The sequence below is a fragment of the Nycticebus coucang genome, chromosome 18, assembly GCF_027406575.1.
Source record: "Nycticebus coucang isolate mNycCou1 chromosome 18, mNycCou1.pri, whole genome shotgun sequence".
Classification (NCBI taxonomy): Eukaryota; Metazoa; Chordata; class Mammalia; order Primates; family Lorisidae; genus Nycticebus; species Nycticebus coucang.
In genome coordinates this window covers 56,525,568-56,542,145 of record NC_069797.1, presented here as the reverse complement: position 1 = coordinate 56,542,145, position 16,578 = coordinate 56,525,568, and the positions used below count along the sequence as shown (strand labels likewise).

The following is a 16,578-nucleotide window of genomic DNA, read 5'->3' as shown; positions in this document are numbered from 1 at the left end:
AATGGAAGAGGCACCCCCCAGATTCTCTACCCCTCTCCCAAGAAACTCACGGACAATCCTCCCTTGGTTTAACAGTAGCCAAGAGATAGCCCTAGAAGTAGGAAGCTAGCGACACAAACACTGCTGCCTGTGGGGCAGCCACTCTTCTTTTTATTCCTTCTTTTTCTGTCTAACTCTGTAAAGTTGCTTTGGTCTTACTCTGTCAGCTTGCTCTTGAATTTTTTCTTGTGTGAAGCCAAGAATCCCCTTGGCCTTCAGATCAGACCCTAGTTTGGGGATCCACTTTCATTTATGAAACTCACTGAATATACAACATCAAGAATGAACCCTAATGTAGAAAAAAAAAAAAGGCTTTAAATTTAAAAAGACCATTTTTTAAATGCTTAGCTCAGATTTATTCAGTATTTGAGAAGTCTGACCACCAACTCATCATAACTCAGGGAATAAACTCTTTCTACTAGAACCAGGTTGAATAAACTCTTTTTACTTAAACCAGGCTATATTCAGGACTTTTTTAAACATAAATTCTAGGAACGAGTTCATAATAATTGGTAACCAGCCCTTCAGACAAGCTAGACTCTATTCTGAGCATCATGTAATCCTCAGGGCAACCCTATGAAGTAGGTACTATATTATCTTTATTTTGTAGATAAGGAAACCAAAGCAGAGAGCAGCTGAGTGATCTGCCCTGAGCTAACAACTAGAGATGCTAGAACACTAACCCGGGCGGTCGGGCTCGGAGACTATGTGCTTAACCACAATGTAATACCACACCAGTGAGAACCTTACAACTCCACCTTCCTCTACCAAGAGAAGGGATAAGAAACCAAATACTTGCTAACTCCAGTCTGTCAAAGATTAGCAGAGCCTTCTCTCAGAGGTTTCTGCTCTCCAAACAAACTTGGGAAGTCATTTTGTGGGAGGAATTACACACTAGAATCTGATTCTCAGAAAGAAAAAAAATTAATACAGTGACAAAACAAACATCTCTCATGTTAAAAAAAAAATGGCTATCTAAATTTAAGCTAACAGAAATGTAGAACATGAATTTTGTTTATCTATTTATTTATTTGAGACAGAGTCTTACTTTGTCACCCTTAGTAAGGTGCCATGGCGTCACAGCTCACAGCAATCTCAAACTCTTAGGCTCAAGTGATCCTCTTGCTTCAGCCTCCCAAGTAGCTGGGACTACAGGCACCTGCCACAATGCCTGGCTATTTTTAAAGACAGAGTGTCTTGCTTTTGCTCAGGCTGGTCTTGAACTCCTGAGCTCAAGCAATCCACCTGCCTCAGACTCTCAGAGTGCTCAGATTACAGTTGTGAGCGATCACACTGGCTAGAACATGAATTTTAAACAAAACGGCATACTTGAAACTAAACAGTATGCTTATCACAAGGAAAATGAGCCTACGATCATTAGAATAAGATAATGAAATAAGGGATTAATTCGGTGAGGTCTGTCTGCGCTGTTCGCTTCTGGTTGCTCACTTTTAGTTGTTTTCTCCCCCTTTATCCATGAAGCTGGAAGCCACACTGCTGGACACTGAAACTTAACCTTTACTGGCTACTTTATAGATAACATTCATAAGTTACCATGGTAACGGTCACTTCAGCTATTTTTCAAGAACTTGGCCCAGATCCCATCTAGTTCAAATCCACTGAGACCACTGACCCTTCAACTGGGCCTATGCAATTGCCCAAGAGTTGGACTTTTGACATCCATCCTTTTGAGGGCAAAAAACTCCACCCTCAGATTATGCTAATGCTGCCATGTTCTATACATATGTCCTGTGAAATGCAATGAACCCCAGATATGCTTGGGCTGAATAAACCTGCTACTTCAATTTTCCCCACTGCCAATTACTGTTTCCCACGCCTTAGACCACCCCACTTCCCTAACCCATAAATACCCTAAGCCTTTTCTTTGTGGGAGGGATTGAAGAGCTGTTCTCTGCCTCCTCCCTCCCTGACCTTGTAAATAAATATTTTCTCTTTTGCAAAAAATCGTGTCACAGTGATTGATTTACTGTGCAAGGGCAGCACAGGCCTGGATCTGGCCAATGACAATATTACAATGAAAAACGGTATCCTGTAATAAGGCGACATCAACACTACATAAAGTTTAATTCAATTCAATTCTTTTAAATACATACATAGCCTGTAATACATAGCTCAAATAATACTCTAATACTTGCTAGAATCTCAAGAAATGACCTATGATACACTGCTGAATACTCGTTTCTTACCATGAATAAAATATTTACTCTCAGGGAAGAAATGTGTAGGTAGAAGTGGCCCAGAGATTTTGTTAAATCTATCCTCCGTTTCCTGAAAGGACTAAGCATACCTAAACTTTTAAAGCAAGTATTTGAGGCCAGGAGCAGTGGCTCACATCCATAATTTCAGCACTCTGGGAGATGAAGCCCAGTGGATCACCTAAGCTCAGGAGTTCAAGACCAGCCTGAGCAAAGTGAGATCCTGTCTCTACTAAAAATTGAAAAACTAGCCCAGCATTGTGGTGGGTTCCTGTACTCCCAGCTACTTGGGAGGCTGAGGCAAGAGGATCGCTTGAACACAGGAGTTTGAGGTTCCTGTGGGATCTGACACCACAGAACTCTACCCAGAGCAAGAGGGTAACATTCTGCCTCAAAAATAAATTAAGTATGAGTTTAGAGGAAATCTATGATTAAGAAAATTCAAGAGACTTGCTCATGTGAGTCAATAGGTGAGACAATCTTTCAAGAAAGAGCCCATGATCTCTCTTCATAAATATTCATGACTCCTCCTATAGCTGACCAAATATGTATATTTGACCACCTTGCTGAATATAAAATCCTGTTGCGTTTAAAAAAAAAAAGAAGAAAGAGTTAAGTATCATGCATTCTAGTCTCACTTTGATATAGAAATGCTTTCTGATCTGTGTTGCCACTTAGCTTCTGAGCCAACTCATCTCCAAAATGGTTCTAATAATACATGCCTAACTTATCGCACAAAAGGTAAGTTAATTAGTGTTTATAAATTACCTAGAGACATAGACATGTTAATAACACTTTGCAGTCTCATAATAACTCTTAGCTAAGAAACAAAAGCCTTGTAAAGTAGGTATTACACTGACAATATAACCTTTTTCTTTCCTTTCTTTTTTTTCTTTAATAACCTTTTTCTTGATCTATTCATGGGAAGGATGGGCAAAAGATTAAAAATTTGACCGGATCACAAGAAACCCAGTAATAAGTCTCTAAGTAGGAGATGTATCTTTTAACTTTTCCAAATTACAGTTTTATATTTATGAAATTTAAATATTTTTGGTCAAAGAAGTCCTATCTTCTGGTGACAAGAAGGGTGGATGGTTTTCAAGATGTTCGATGTCCACACATTGAAAAATCACATTCAGAAAAAAATTACAGTTTCAAAACAAAACCAATCCATTTTTACCATTACAAGTGATAGAGACCTTGCCCTGCCTGACAAGTCCACTTAATTATAATAATTTAAATAATTAACATTTACAAAATGTTTGTGCCCTTCAGACTGTCTTATAGTCATTCATTACTGGAGCTGCTCAACATTCATTTGAAATTGTTCAATGTTATTATGTTCATTTGCCTTGGAGGGAAATCAAACAGGACAAAACTGGATGACTTCCCAAGGGCATCAAGGCAAGAGTACAGAGTCGACTTCCCTAGGACAACTCATCTTACAGTACCAGAATCATTGGTTTTCTAGGTAGTGATGAAAACAACCCTTTAATTATTATATTTTACTCCTCAGTGGTCAAAATAGTTCTAACTTCTCAAAATAGTTCCTAATACCTTCAATATATAAACTTGAACTAAAAAGACAGTAAACAATATTTCTGAGGTAGGAAAGTGAACCATTTGAAGACTCAGAATTAATGGAATTGCTGTTCTGCTGCTGAACCAAACTAAGAAATCTCCACCCAAATAATTCTCCATCAACACCGCAATTTCACGAATTTTAGTGAAAGTGATAAGCAAATTACAACAGGACTTTTATTATTTCAGTTCTCAATTCTTAAAAAAAAAAAAACTTCAAGCTTCCTACTACCAACAGATCGCTAGATGTGGAGATTCTGTAATTTCAGTAAGAAAGAAAAGATTCAATCAAGTGGGAATAATAGAGAATCTAGGAGCATCTGTGGGACAAAATTAGAAGACATTTCTTACTTGAATTATTAATTTTATGTTATATGAGGGGACTAGAGTCTATGCAAGAGGGCATAAAGAAGTACATTTACTCATATTTAAATTTGACCTTCAAGGCAATGATTTAGTGTTACTCCACCCAGCACCTTTTTATGTGTATATAAAAATTTCCTTGAGGCATCTTTTTACCTACAGATTGGACACTTTAAAAAAATCACCTAGTTATGAAAAACAACAATTAGAGTGCAGGTACATTTTATTACAGATTGGCACAGTTAAGACTGAAACAACCTCATGCATCCTATAAAAGGCCAGTAGAGCTCACCTCTGGGCCAGGTGTCCTTTGGCTTTGCTCCTCTCTGGGAAAGGGTGGCTTGGCTGTGCTGTCGCCATGTCTTTTCGACTTTCTAGTGGATCCAGGCAGATCTGCTCGCGAGCTGCCTCTGTTAGGCTGTCCAGTGGAGGAACGGGCTTTGTGGCTGGGAATGTGTGCGTTGGGTCCCCAGGAGCAGGGAGAGGCTTTTCTTGTACTCTTGGGAACATTTCTTCGGGAGGAAGCTTCTGCAGTGGTGGTGGAGGGTCGGGAAGTGCTGGTTTTCTTGCCAATGAGCACGGGCTCCTGTCAGGGAATGAAAAGGTGACCATGCAGAACCTCAATGACCGCCTGGCATCCTACCTGGACCATGTGCACGCTCTGGAGGAGGCCAACACAGAGCTAGAGCAGAAGATCAAGGGCTGGTATGAGAAATGTGGACCCGGTTCCCGCCGGGGACACGATCATGATCATTATAGACACTTCTCAATCATCGAAGATCTTAAAAGGCAGGTAAGAAACATGGGCTCGCATACTTTTATTACTTTGGGCGGGCATAGCTTAGCAAAAATACAAAAGGTGCTTAACATATTTACATGATGTGACATTTGTTTACTCTGTATTCTGACTTAAGGGCAGCACCTGGCCAAAAAAAAAAAATATATATATATATATATATATATAGCAAAATAAAAAATAAATAATTTCCAAATAGATATAATTACTTTTTTCCTTACATGTAACTCGTACCTTTTAAACCAAAGTGATAAAAGTATCCATGTGGCTCTTAACCTCTAGATATTTATTAAATGAAGAACATCCATCTGCCTTTAATAAAGGAACAATACAAAAACAGGTGCTTGCTGGGTTAGGAAGATATAGAATCACAATGAAATCTGGAGCCTCCTTTACCTTTGGTACTTAACATTTTGCACAATCTGTCCTATTCAGATCATCTCCACGACCACCTGTAATGCCAGTATTATTCTACAAAATGACAATGCCCGACTGACCTCTGAGGACTTCAAGCTGAAGTAGGTGACAACAAAGTAATTAATTATAGTATAAAAGGTAAAAAATACTCAGTTGAATTTAAAAAAAACATATCTTTTGCTTTGAAAACCAAAATGTTTTTTATAAAGCCAGACTAAATCAATGAACAAATTGAATTAAATATGCACTCATCAAAAGAGCTATCATATTTTTCTTAATCTAGCCACATTTTATTTAAGTGTTAAGTACCTTGGATGACCAAAATCAACTCTCCAGAAATAACATCTCCAAAGTACAACTCGTAAATGGGTGGCCATCTCAAACTTTTTGAAGTTTGCCATTGCAAGAAGAAGCTTCAGAAATCTGTTAAGGATATCATATCTTTTGGCATATGTCTTAAAAAGGTGTGCTTTGAAAAGTTTATGATTATAACTCTGGAGTTCTTCAATAACATTTAAGGTATGAAAACGAGCTTGCTCTGCGCCAGAGTGTTGAGGCCGACACCAGCAATCTTCGCAGAGTGTTGGATGAACTGACGCTTTGTACAACTGACTTGGAGATACAATGGGAGACCCTCAGTGAGGAACTGACATACCTCAAAAAAAATCATCAGGAGGTAAAGAAGCCCGCAGCCTGGCTTTGTACAGCATCTGATCTCCTTCTTCCAGTCCGCTGTTCATTTCCTAGCAGGGTGTGAATAGCAATCAAAATCCTCCTTTGGGTATTATTAATACCAGCCCTTTTTCCAGGAAATGGAAGTCCTGCAATGTACAGCTGGGGGGAACGTGAACGTGGAGATGAAAGCAGCCCCGGGGGTGGAACTTACTGTCCTGTTGAACAACATGAGGGCTGAGTATGAGGACTTGGCTGAGCAGAACTGCAAAGACGCCGAAGCCTGGTTCAATGAGAGGGTAGGTCTCCGGCAAATTAGCCACAAAGGGCTTGTTCTACAGACCGTCCAGCCAGTCACTAACCTTCCCACAATTACACTTCAGAGCGCAACACTGCAACAGCAGATTTCTGATGACGAAGGAGCAGTCACAGCAGCCAGAAATGAGCTCACAGAACTTAAACGCAATCTACAAACCCTGGAAATAGAACTTCAGTCCCTCACGGCTGTGGTATGTAGGAATCATCCTGAATTGAATATGTACGTGCGTGTATAAGTAAATACATACATAAAAAATCTGTCTCACTAAGTATAATATATAACAAATTATCTACAACTAAAAATACAAAATACAGGGCGGCGCCTGTGGCTCAAAGGAGTAAGGCGCCAGCCCCATATGCCGGAGGTGGTGGGTTCAAACCCAGCCCCGGCCAAAAAACGCAAAAAAAAAAAAATACGAAATATATTACATATTAAGAATTCTGTCCCTAGGCCCAGTGAGGTGGCTCATGCCTGTAATCCTAGCACTCTGGGAGGCCAAGGCAGGAGCTTGTTTGAACTCAGGAGTTCAAGACCAGCCTGAGCAAGAGCAAGACCCGGTCTCTAATAAAAATAGAAAAACTAGCTGGGGGTTGTGGTGGGCACAAGTAGTCTCAACTACTGGGGAGGCCAAGGCAAGCGGATCACTTGAGCCCAAGAGATTGAGGTTGCTATGAGCTATGAGGCCACTGCAATCTACCCAGGGTGACAGAGTCTCTCTAAAAAAAAAAAAATTATGTCTCTAAACGTTACTTCTGACTCACCAATCCCCAAACTTAAAAAATGACTTTTTTCAATGGAGAGGAAATCAAGAAAAAAAAATCTTGCTGATTGGTGGGATTACACCTACAGTGCATCTTATAAGGGTACATATGAAACTTAGTAAATGTAGAATATACTTAGTAAATGTAGAATATACTTAGTAAATGTAGAATATACACAATAACTAAGAAAATGCCAGGAAGTCTATGTTAACCAGAGTGATGAAAATATGTCAAATGGTCTATAAAACCAGTGTATGGTGCCCCATGATCGCATTAATGTACACAGCTATGATTTAATAATAAAAAAAAATCTTGCTAATGTATATTTTCAATTGAAAATATTTAGGCCTTGTATTTCTTTCTATCTTGAAAACGTTTAAAATATGAACATGACATTTCTCTTTTACACATTCAAGCCTTACTTGGTGCTTCTTTCAGAAACAATCCTATGAGTGCTCCCTGGCTGAGATGGAAGGAAATTACTGCGATCAACTGCAGCAGATTCAGGATCAGATCGGGGCAAAGGAGGATCAACTCCAACAGATTCGAACGGAAACAGAAGGCCAGAAGCTGGAGTATGAACAGCTTCTTGACATCAAAATATATTTGGAAAAAGAAATTGAAATTTATTGCAACTTAATAGATGGAGAAGAAAGGTAAATATTAACTTGTGAACAAAATGAACCTCACATCAACTATGTTTTCCCACTGCATAGGTTTTACCCCCATGTTGTACCCTAGACTTTCCTGCTCTAAGGATTGTACTTACACTTACTATGTCTTCAGGAATATACATAATCCAAGTGAATGAAAACAGGCAGAATCAAATTTCTAAACATGTAAAGTATCTGTATGTAAAATAATAGAAAGAGCATTTAAGTATGGAATATTTAACAATTTCAGTATTCCAATCCAAGGGAAAAATTGCTTTCTGTGATTTAGTGTTTAGACGCTTTTTTTTCTGAAACAGAATCTCACTTTGTTGCCCAGGACAGAGGGCTGTGGTGTCAGCCTATCTCACAGCAACCTCCTACTCCTGGGCTCAAGTGATCCTCTCACCTCAGCCTCATGAGTAGCTGGGACTATAGGCACCTGCCACAACACCTGGCTAATTTTTATTATTTATTTGTTAGGCACATTTCTTATACCTCACTCTCTTTTATTATGACTTCACTAGTTACCCCACATGCACCTTATATTAAAGATGATGAGCAATGACGATATAGGAAGATTTAATGAGAAAAGCATCATAGTTTGTTAGCCAATAGCAACAGCCCTGGCATTGCAGCCCTGGGTGTGAATCACATACTAGATGAATACCAACACATTGTTGAACTTTTCTAAATCCAGTTTCCTCATTGTTAAAATCCAGCTAACACACACACACAATCCTGCTAACACCAAAACCATGCTCTTAACTATTCTTACAAGACCAGTCCTCTAACCACTGAGCTATGGAGCCCACCCTTTTTAACTTCTCTTAAACACAGTGCTTTGCCATGTAGGTAACAGTGCTTGCCGTAGGGGCTTACACACAAAAAGTACTAGGAAACCAGAGGCTATTAGTAAATGCTTGCCCATGGACCCACAGTGAAGAGGTAATATCCTCTGCAGAGTCCAAGGTCAGCCCTCTGCAGCCTATTCTCACAAGAGTCTGACAGTAACGGCTCCCTCCTCAGGACAAAGCACTTACTACACCATTATTTTAACAATTTATAGCACCCCTTAACCCATGTTACCTCTTTACATGAGTATACTTTATTTTCAACAAATAAACTACTTGTGTCTTGACTCTATCTTTTCCACAGTATCTAGCTCAGCCCCTTCTACAAAATAGTCAGTCCAAGCTTGTTCATTGGCCAGTTGCAAGAAAAGAGAATGAGAACTCGAAGTCCCCATTTACTAAATGAAGGGGTTCATATCTAGTCATGAGGCGATTTCTGACCATAAACATCCATTTAATGTCTTCTTTTACTATGAGAAGATTACTAATATCTCTTAAACATAAAAGGAATTTGAATCTTACTAAAACTAAAACCCCAAAACTTCTATTCCCAATTTAGAGTTATTTATGAGCTCCCTGATGAAGGAAAAAAATGCAATAATTTACTTCTCTTCACAGAAAATGCAAATCCAAGGGTTATAAATCAAAAGGATGCAAGCCTACAAATTCTGGAAATCAAGTCCAAGGTATGAAAAGTTTTAAACTCTACTAGTTGTATTAAATGAGTCACTTAATTGTTAATTAAATAAAATTTATTTTTCAGTTCAGTTCTAGGGAGTGAAGGGATGAGGTGTCATTATAATAATTCTTAATGTTTGTATTTTATATTCCTATAGAACAGATGTGGTCAAATTATATGGTTATTAAAATGAGGTATCAATCCCCTAACATCTTTCTTACCTAGAATGTATTGTTTCAAAATTACAATGCTGTTGTAAGATAAGATCATTGTTTGATAAAATCACTGTTTTGTTTTATTTTAAACCACAAAAATAGGACAATTGGGCATTAAAAGGAATATAACATCACTTGCAGCCCACCTACACTTGCTCAATATAACATCACTTGCAGCCCACCTACACTTAGGTTATTCTAATCCATGTTCACTTGCATTTTCAAATACCCATTGCTCTATAAACAGTGGTAAATACAAGAAAGATAGCCAAGGGTCTTGCTTAGCATTGACTTCAAACACATACATATCCATTTACTGCAAACTTTCATAAACTATTTTTAAAAAGCATTTCTGCCATGACTAAAATGCCTTTCACTTATTAAGAGTGCCCACTAAAATTTTATTTATTTTATTTTAGACTCAACCGAAGAAACGGTCGTCAAAGCAGTGGTGGAGGAACTAGATCAACTCGGCAATGTCCTTTCACTGAGAGTCCACTCAGTTGAAGAGAAATCCTCTAAAATAAGCAACATTACAGTGGAACAACGTGTCCCTTCTAAAGCACCATAATGAAAAGTAACACTTATTTTAGAAAAAAATAAAACAAAAAAGCCCACCTTTCCAAAATGCCACTGGTCAAAGAACTCAAGGAACTTATTCATTTCTGTTATTAACAATAAAAGTGCTAGAATTGGTTTTCCCTTTCTTCCTTTTCTTTGCATGTCTTCCTTTTCAAAAGAAGGAAACATCTTGCTCCGTCCCTGATTTTTGTTTTTATTGTGGGGAACCTTTTCTTTGTCATTTCATTAAAACTTCTTTCATTGCAAGTTATTTTTTATAAAACTGGTTATTTTTATTTCCACGGTTGATCCCAATGTAACAATACTTACATATTATTAAGGATGTGCTAATAAAATAAGGTTTTTTTCACTTCTTGGTCACATTTACCTCAATTACTAACAGAACAAGCTGGAAAGAGCACCTAGCCCTAATATCTGGTTCCAAATCTGTCCCTAACTAACTATAAATGACTTGATCTCTTTGGGTTGGAACTTCCACGGATATAAAAGAAGATTATACCCACCAGTCATGAGAGTTTGTTCACCTTTGTAAAGCTTTACCTGCGTGGATGATCAGCAGTGTGGGTTTATTGACTCTGAGTCTGGATAGTTGTTTTTCCATTTTGCAGCAAATGCATCTCTCTGTCCCTACCACACTGATGACTAAGCAAATTTAGAGCTGCACTACGCAAGCCTGGGGGTGGTTCTAAATCTTACTCATATATCCTCCTGCACACAAGATTCTTCCTGACATCCTTACCAAATAAATTTGGAAAGTATTAGCTGGAGTCGAACAACAGAAAAGCTCTAGGCTAAAGAGGTATTTTCATTTGGGGTGGGACAGGGAGTGCTGCAATAACCTGGATTTCCAAATTACATGAAAGGACATCACTAAAGGGTTTTAACTGAATGGTACATGTACATTGTGGACAGATTCAAAATGGCCATAAAAATTGAACTGTACCATCTCAGGGTGCTAGGCCTAGTGAGGTTGCATTTCCCAAAGATAGTCTGGATAGTTCCTGCTCCACATAAAGTAGTTGACCTCCGCCTAGAGATCTAGAGTTGCTGGGGAGGTAGATAAGGCTGAAAGTTACCTTTCGCCAGGGTCTTCTTGTGACAAATGGTCCCACCCCTGATGGTGGAGGCCCTGTTTCAATGGTACAGAGTTGATTTAGGTCAGCTTAGAAGTGCTTTCTATTGCAGAACTATAATGACGATATCCTGCATTTACTGAGTGTCCTTTAACTCACTTCACATGCATTAACTAATTTAATATTCATAAAGGCCTATGAAGTGAGTGTTTTATTATATTTATTTTATATATGAAGAAATAGATATTTTAAAATATTAAGAAATATCTCCAGAGTTTCACAAGTGATGTGTGGTGGGTCTTAGATTCAAATACAGATCTCCCTCTTCCCCAAAGTCACTGGAGTCCCACAGAACAGGGCAAAATCAACATAGAAATTTTACTCCAGCATATTTGTTTTCACACTAAGATTCCATTGCCAAGAAAAGAGGCACCACAATCAGTCAGATTCCTGTGTGCATAACCACCAACGACACAATCAGAAATATGGCTTCCAGTGCAATGGGGGCTTCCTACAGCAGCCCCACAGTCTTTGCCTCTCCTCTGGGCACCCACCTCCAGCTCTCTTACAGCAGCTCTCTTCTCTTCTCTCATATTTATTAAGTCCTGGTCACTGGGTACTCCCTGCCTTAGGCTACAGTTTCCCTCACTATCCTTCATTCCTCTCTACTTCTGACTAGTAGTGTCACTCAGATGCTCTATCTTCCAGGAATTGGAAGCCTAGAGCTCCATCCTCAGGTCTCTGAAGACACTTGGCTAATTCACCATCTGACAAACACAGTGTGGGACCCTCTTTCCCTTGTGACCACGAGTACAAGGCACTACCTCCTGCTCCATATAGAGTTCCTATTCTGTCCAAAAATAAAATAAAACAAACTCTGACTAACTTCAATTATTCTGTATTTACTCCTTCTTATTTAAATAAGCATAGTTGCCTACCTATACAAGATAGATTTATACTAATACAAACAAAAACTAGGACTCCAAATCCATGCTTTTAATGAACAACCATACTCCTTGAAAAGCCGGAAAGTTTAGGCACTCTTGTTTCCAAAAAGTTAGTATTACCAAAAAATAAAAATAAAAACAGTGAAAAACTTTCATCAGTACTTGACAAATCCAAAAAACTTTCAATTGGAAATCCTTAATTGTAAACCACCAATTATAAAACTAAAGACAAGATAAAAAGAAATCCACATATAGATAAACCATAAAAGAAGGAGAAGATCTTAAATTCAGCCATATAGGGAAAAATAATTACTTTCAAGTAAGTGACAGTGAGAACACAGACTGACTTCTCAACAGCAATGATGGAAACCAGAAGACAATAGAATGATATTTATATAATGGTCTGGGAAAAGTCTAAATTGTCAATAAATTTATAAAAACTGGGATATACATTAGTAACCAGAAAAATACAAATTGAAACCATACGAACTACCATTACACACTACCAGATTGGCAACACTTTTTTTTTCAGAGACAGAGTCTCATTTTGTCACCCTCGGTAGAGTGCCAAGGTGTCACAACTCACAGCAACCTCCACCTCTTGGGCTTAGGCGATTCTCTTGCGTCAGCCTCCCAAGTAGGTGGGGCTACAGGTGCCCGCCACAATGCCCTGCTATTTTTTTGTTGCAGTTTGGCCAGGGCTAGGTTCAAACCCACCACCCTCGGAATATGGGGCCAGCACCCTAGTCACCGAGCCACAGGTGCCGCCCGGCAACACTTTTGAAGTATTTGCCACAATGTATGCATTCTACTATGGAATTGTTTTCAGTTTGGGACTATTATGAATCTTACCTACTACAGTAAATATTCCTTGCATGTTATCTAGTACATGTTTACATGGGTTTACCTGGGACACACCCAATTACAAGCTATCCATAAAAAAAATTCACTTCAAACATAATATAGGTTGAAAGTAAAAGAATAGAAAAAGATATACCATGTGAACATCAATCAAAAAAATCAGGAGTGACTGAATTAATATCAAAGTAGATTTTGAAGCAAAGAATATTGAAAATTACTAGGAGCAAATAACAATATTATACAATAGGCTCAGTGCCTGTAGCTCAGCAGCTAGCTAGGGCACCAGCCACATACACCGGAGATGGTGGGTTCAAACCCATCCCGGGCCTGCCAAACAACAATGACAACTACAATCAAAAAATAGCCAGGCATTGTGGTTGGTGCCTGTAGTCCCAGATACTCAGGAGGCTGAGGCAAGGGAGTCACTTGAGCCCAAGAGTTTGAGGTTGCTGTGAGTTGTGAGGCTACAGCACTCTACCAAGGGTGGGATAATAAGACTGTCTCAAAAAAAAAAAATTACAAGGTGGAGCAAGATGGTGTCCAAGTAACAGCTTCCCTGCAACTGGGCACGGTGAGTCTGGGGAGATAAGACTCCAGGCATCTCTGGCTGGTGAGATCTGCCTATAATCATCCCTTTGAGGATACAGGGAGTCAGCAAGGGACTTCTGGACCCCAAGAGGAGGACAAAAACAGTGGAAAACTGGCAAGTGGTTGTGTGTGTTCCATCGACCTAATCCCACCAGCAGCCATAAGTACAAGCAGTAGTGAGACTGCAAACCAGAAAGGCCTTACCTGTGAACTGTTTTGGTGTTTTTGGACTTGGCACTCAGTTGAACTGCCTTGGGGAGAGCTTGAGCAGGAGTGCGGAGAACTTTGGGCATTGTCTAGGGCTCCAGACTTAGCCGCTGAGCCAGACGGAGCTAATAGTGTTCGGCTGTGGGCCGCAGGGAGCCATAGTGAGAGAACTGCCCCAGCAAGCTCCGCCCTCAGGGTTGCAGAGCAAGGATCAGGCACCAGCTAGTAACCTAGTGACTGAGCAGCCGAAAGGCGGGGACTGAGCTACCTTACAGCCTTAACCCACAGGGGCAGAGTGAGACGGGTTTTGGCACACTGGGCCTTGTGCTGTTGCCCTGGGTAGAGTGCCATGGTGCCACAGCTCATAGCAACCTCAAACTCCTGGGCTTGGTGCCGCCCAGACCTCCATAAGAGCTGCGCCGTGACCCACAACCCACGACATGCACCCACGGGGCCTCCACATGCCCTGACCAGGAACTGCAGGAGCCGCACAACCCTGCGTCATCCCTCCTGTACCCTCCATGCCTCCACACCAGCCCTCTTGTCTGGCCGGGGACTCTGGTAGCCTCATGCACTCCAGAGCCCTCCCTTCCTCTGCGCAGAGCCCTTCTCCCGGCCAGAGACTGCTGGAGCCTTGGGCTCTCTGTGCCAAAGTCACTGGGCACCAGACACCATGTGCACCACCTCCCTGTTGCTGGATCTGGGTGTGTCACACTCTGCAGCTGCTTCCACAACCAGAACTCCCGGGCTGAGGCAGCCCCAGAGGAACTACACAGGGTCACTCCCTACAAAGATCCAGCAACAATAGAGTGATCCCGCTAGAGTCTAATCTTGGAGAGACACATCCCCAACTCTGAGGATGGCCAGAGGCAACAGTGAAAAACAATCATGAGGTGAAATCAACAGAAAAATTCTGGCAATATGAATAATCAGAGTAGATCAACTCCCCCAAGGATCAATGGGGCAGACACAGCACAAGATCCCATGCACAAACAAATAGCTGAGATGTCAGAAATTGAATTCAGAATCTGGATCGCAAATAAGATTGAATTAGAATTCCAAGCAGTAACCCAAAAGATATCTCAAGAATTCAATGAATTCAAAGACCAAATGACCAAAGATTTTGACACATTGAGACAAGAAGTTGCAGCCCTCAAAGATCTGAGAAACACAGTAGAATCCCTCAGTAACAGAATGGAGCAAGCAGAAGAAAGGGTTTCTGACATTGAAGACAAACCTTTCGAATGCTCCCAAACTCGCAAAGAGGAAGAGAAATGGAGGGCAAAAACAGATCACTCTCTCAGAGAGCTCTGGGATAATTCAAAAAAAAAACAATATTCATCTTATAGGGATCCCCAAAAGAGATGAAGTGGCTTCACAAGGCACAGAGTCTCTTCTCTATGAGATTATGAAGGAGAACTTTCCAGACATGCCAAGAGATCCTGAAATTCAGATAGCAGACAGTTTCAGAACTCCAGCATGACTCAACCCAAATAAGACATCCCCCAGACACATCATAATCAATTTCACTAAAGTTAATATGAAGGAGAAAATTCTAAAAGCAGCCAGACGAAAGAAAACCATCACCTACAAGGGAAAGAATATTAAAATAACTGCAGATCTCTCTGCTGAAACCTTTCAAGCTAGAAGAAGATGGTCATTGACTTTTAATCTCCTAAAACAAAACTTTCAACCCAGGATCCTATACCCAGCTAAACTGAGTTTCATTTATGACGGAGAAATTAAATACTTCAATGACATTCACATGTTGAAGAAATTTGCCATAACTAAACTAGCTCTCCAGGACATTCTCAGACCTATCCTCCATAAAGGCCAGCATAATCCTCCACCACAAAAGTAAACCCACCCAGAAAATTTTGATCAAATTCCAACTTCCACAGTTGCAAAAGGATTAAAAATGTCCTCCGGACTCTTAAAAGGCTTATCAATATTCTCAATTAATGTGAATGGTTTAAATTGTCCTCTAAAGAGGCACAGGTTGGCAGACTGGATACAAAAAAATCAAGCCAGATATCTGCTGCATACAAGAATCTCATCCTACATTAAAAGACAAATATAGACTCAAGGTGAAGGGGTGGTCATCTATACTCCAGGCAAATGGAAAGCAGAAAAAAGCAGGCATTGCAATCCTATTCGCAGACGCAATAGGCTTTAAACCAACCAAAATAATTAAGGATAAGGATGGACACTTCATATTTGTTAAAGGTAATACTCATTATGATGAGATTTCAATTATTAATATTTATGCACCCAACCAGAACACACCTCATTTTAAAGAGAAACTCTAACAGACATGAGCAATTTGCTCTCCCCCAGTTCCATAGTAGTTGGAGATTTTAACACCCCTTTAGCAGTGCTGAATAGATCCTCCAAAAAGAAGCTAAGCAAAGAAATCTTAGATTTAAACTTAACCATTCAACATCTGGACTTAATAGACATCTACAGAACATTTCACCCCAACAAATCTGAATACACATTCTTCTCATCAGCCCACGAAACATACTCCAAAATCGACCACATCCTAGGCCACAAATCTAACCTCAGCAAATTTTAAAAAATAGAAATTACTCCTTGCATCTTCTCAGACCATCATGGAATAAAAGTTGAACTCAATAACAACAGTAACCTGCATACCCATACAAAAACATGGAAGCTAAACAACCTTATGCTGAAGGATAGATGAGTTATAGATGAGATTAAGAAGGAAATCACCAAATTTTTGGAACAAAACAACAAT

The 16,578-nt window shown here is 39.8% G+C and overlaps 1 protein-coding gene across 1 annotated transcript; it reads left to right on the top strand.

Moving 5' to 3' along the window:
• Window positions 1–4,557: 4,557 nt before the first annotated feature.
• Window positions 4,558–10,133, top strand: KRT26 (keratin 26). Its single transcript, XM_053569675.1, has 8 exons — window positions 4,558–4,992; window positions 5,431–5,513; window positions 5,932–6,088; window positions 6,222–6,383; window positions 6,468–6,593; window positions 7,603–7,820; window positions 9,287–9,354; window positions 9,982–10,133. Exons 1-8 carry the CDS (start codon window positions 4,558–4,560, stop codon window positions 10,131–10,133), a joined length of 1,401 nt encoding a protein of 466 aa, XP_053425650.1.
• The last annotated feature ends 6,445 nt before the right edge of the window (window positions 10,134–16,578 follow it).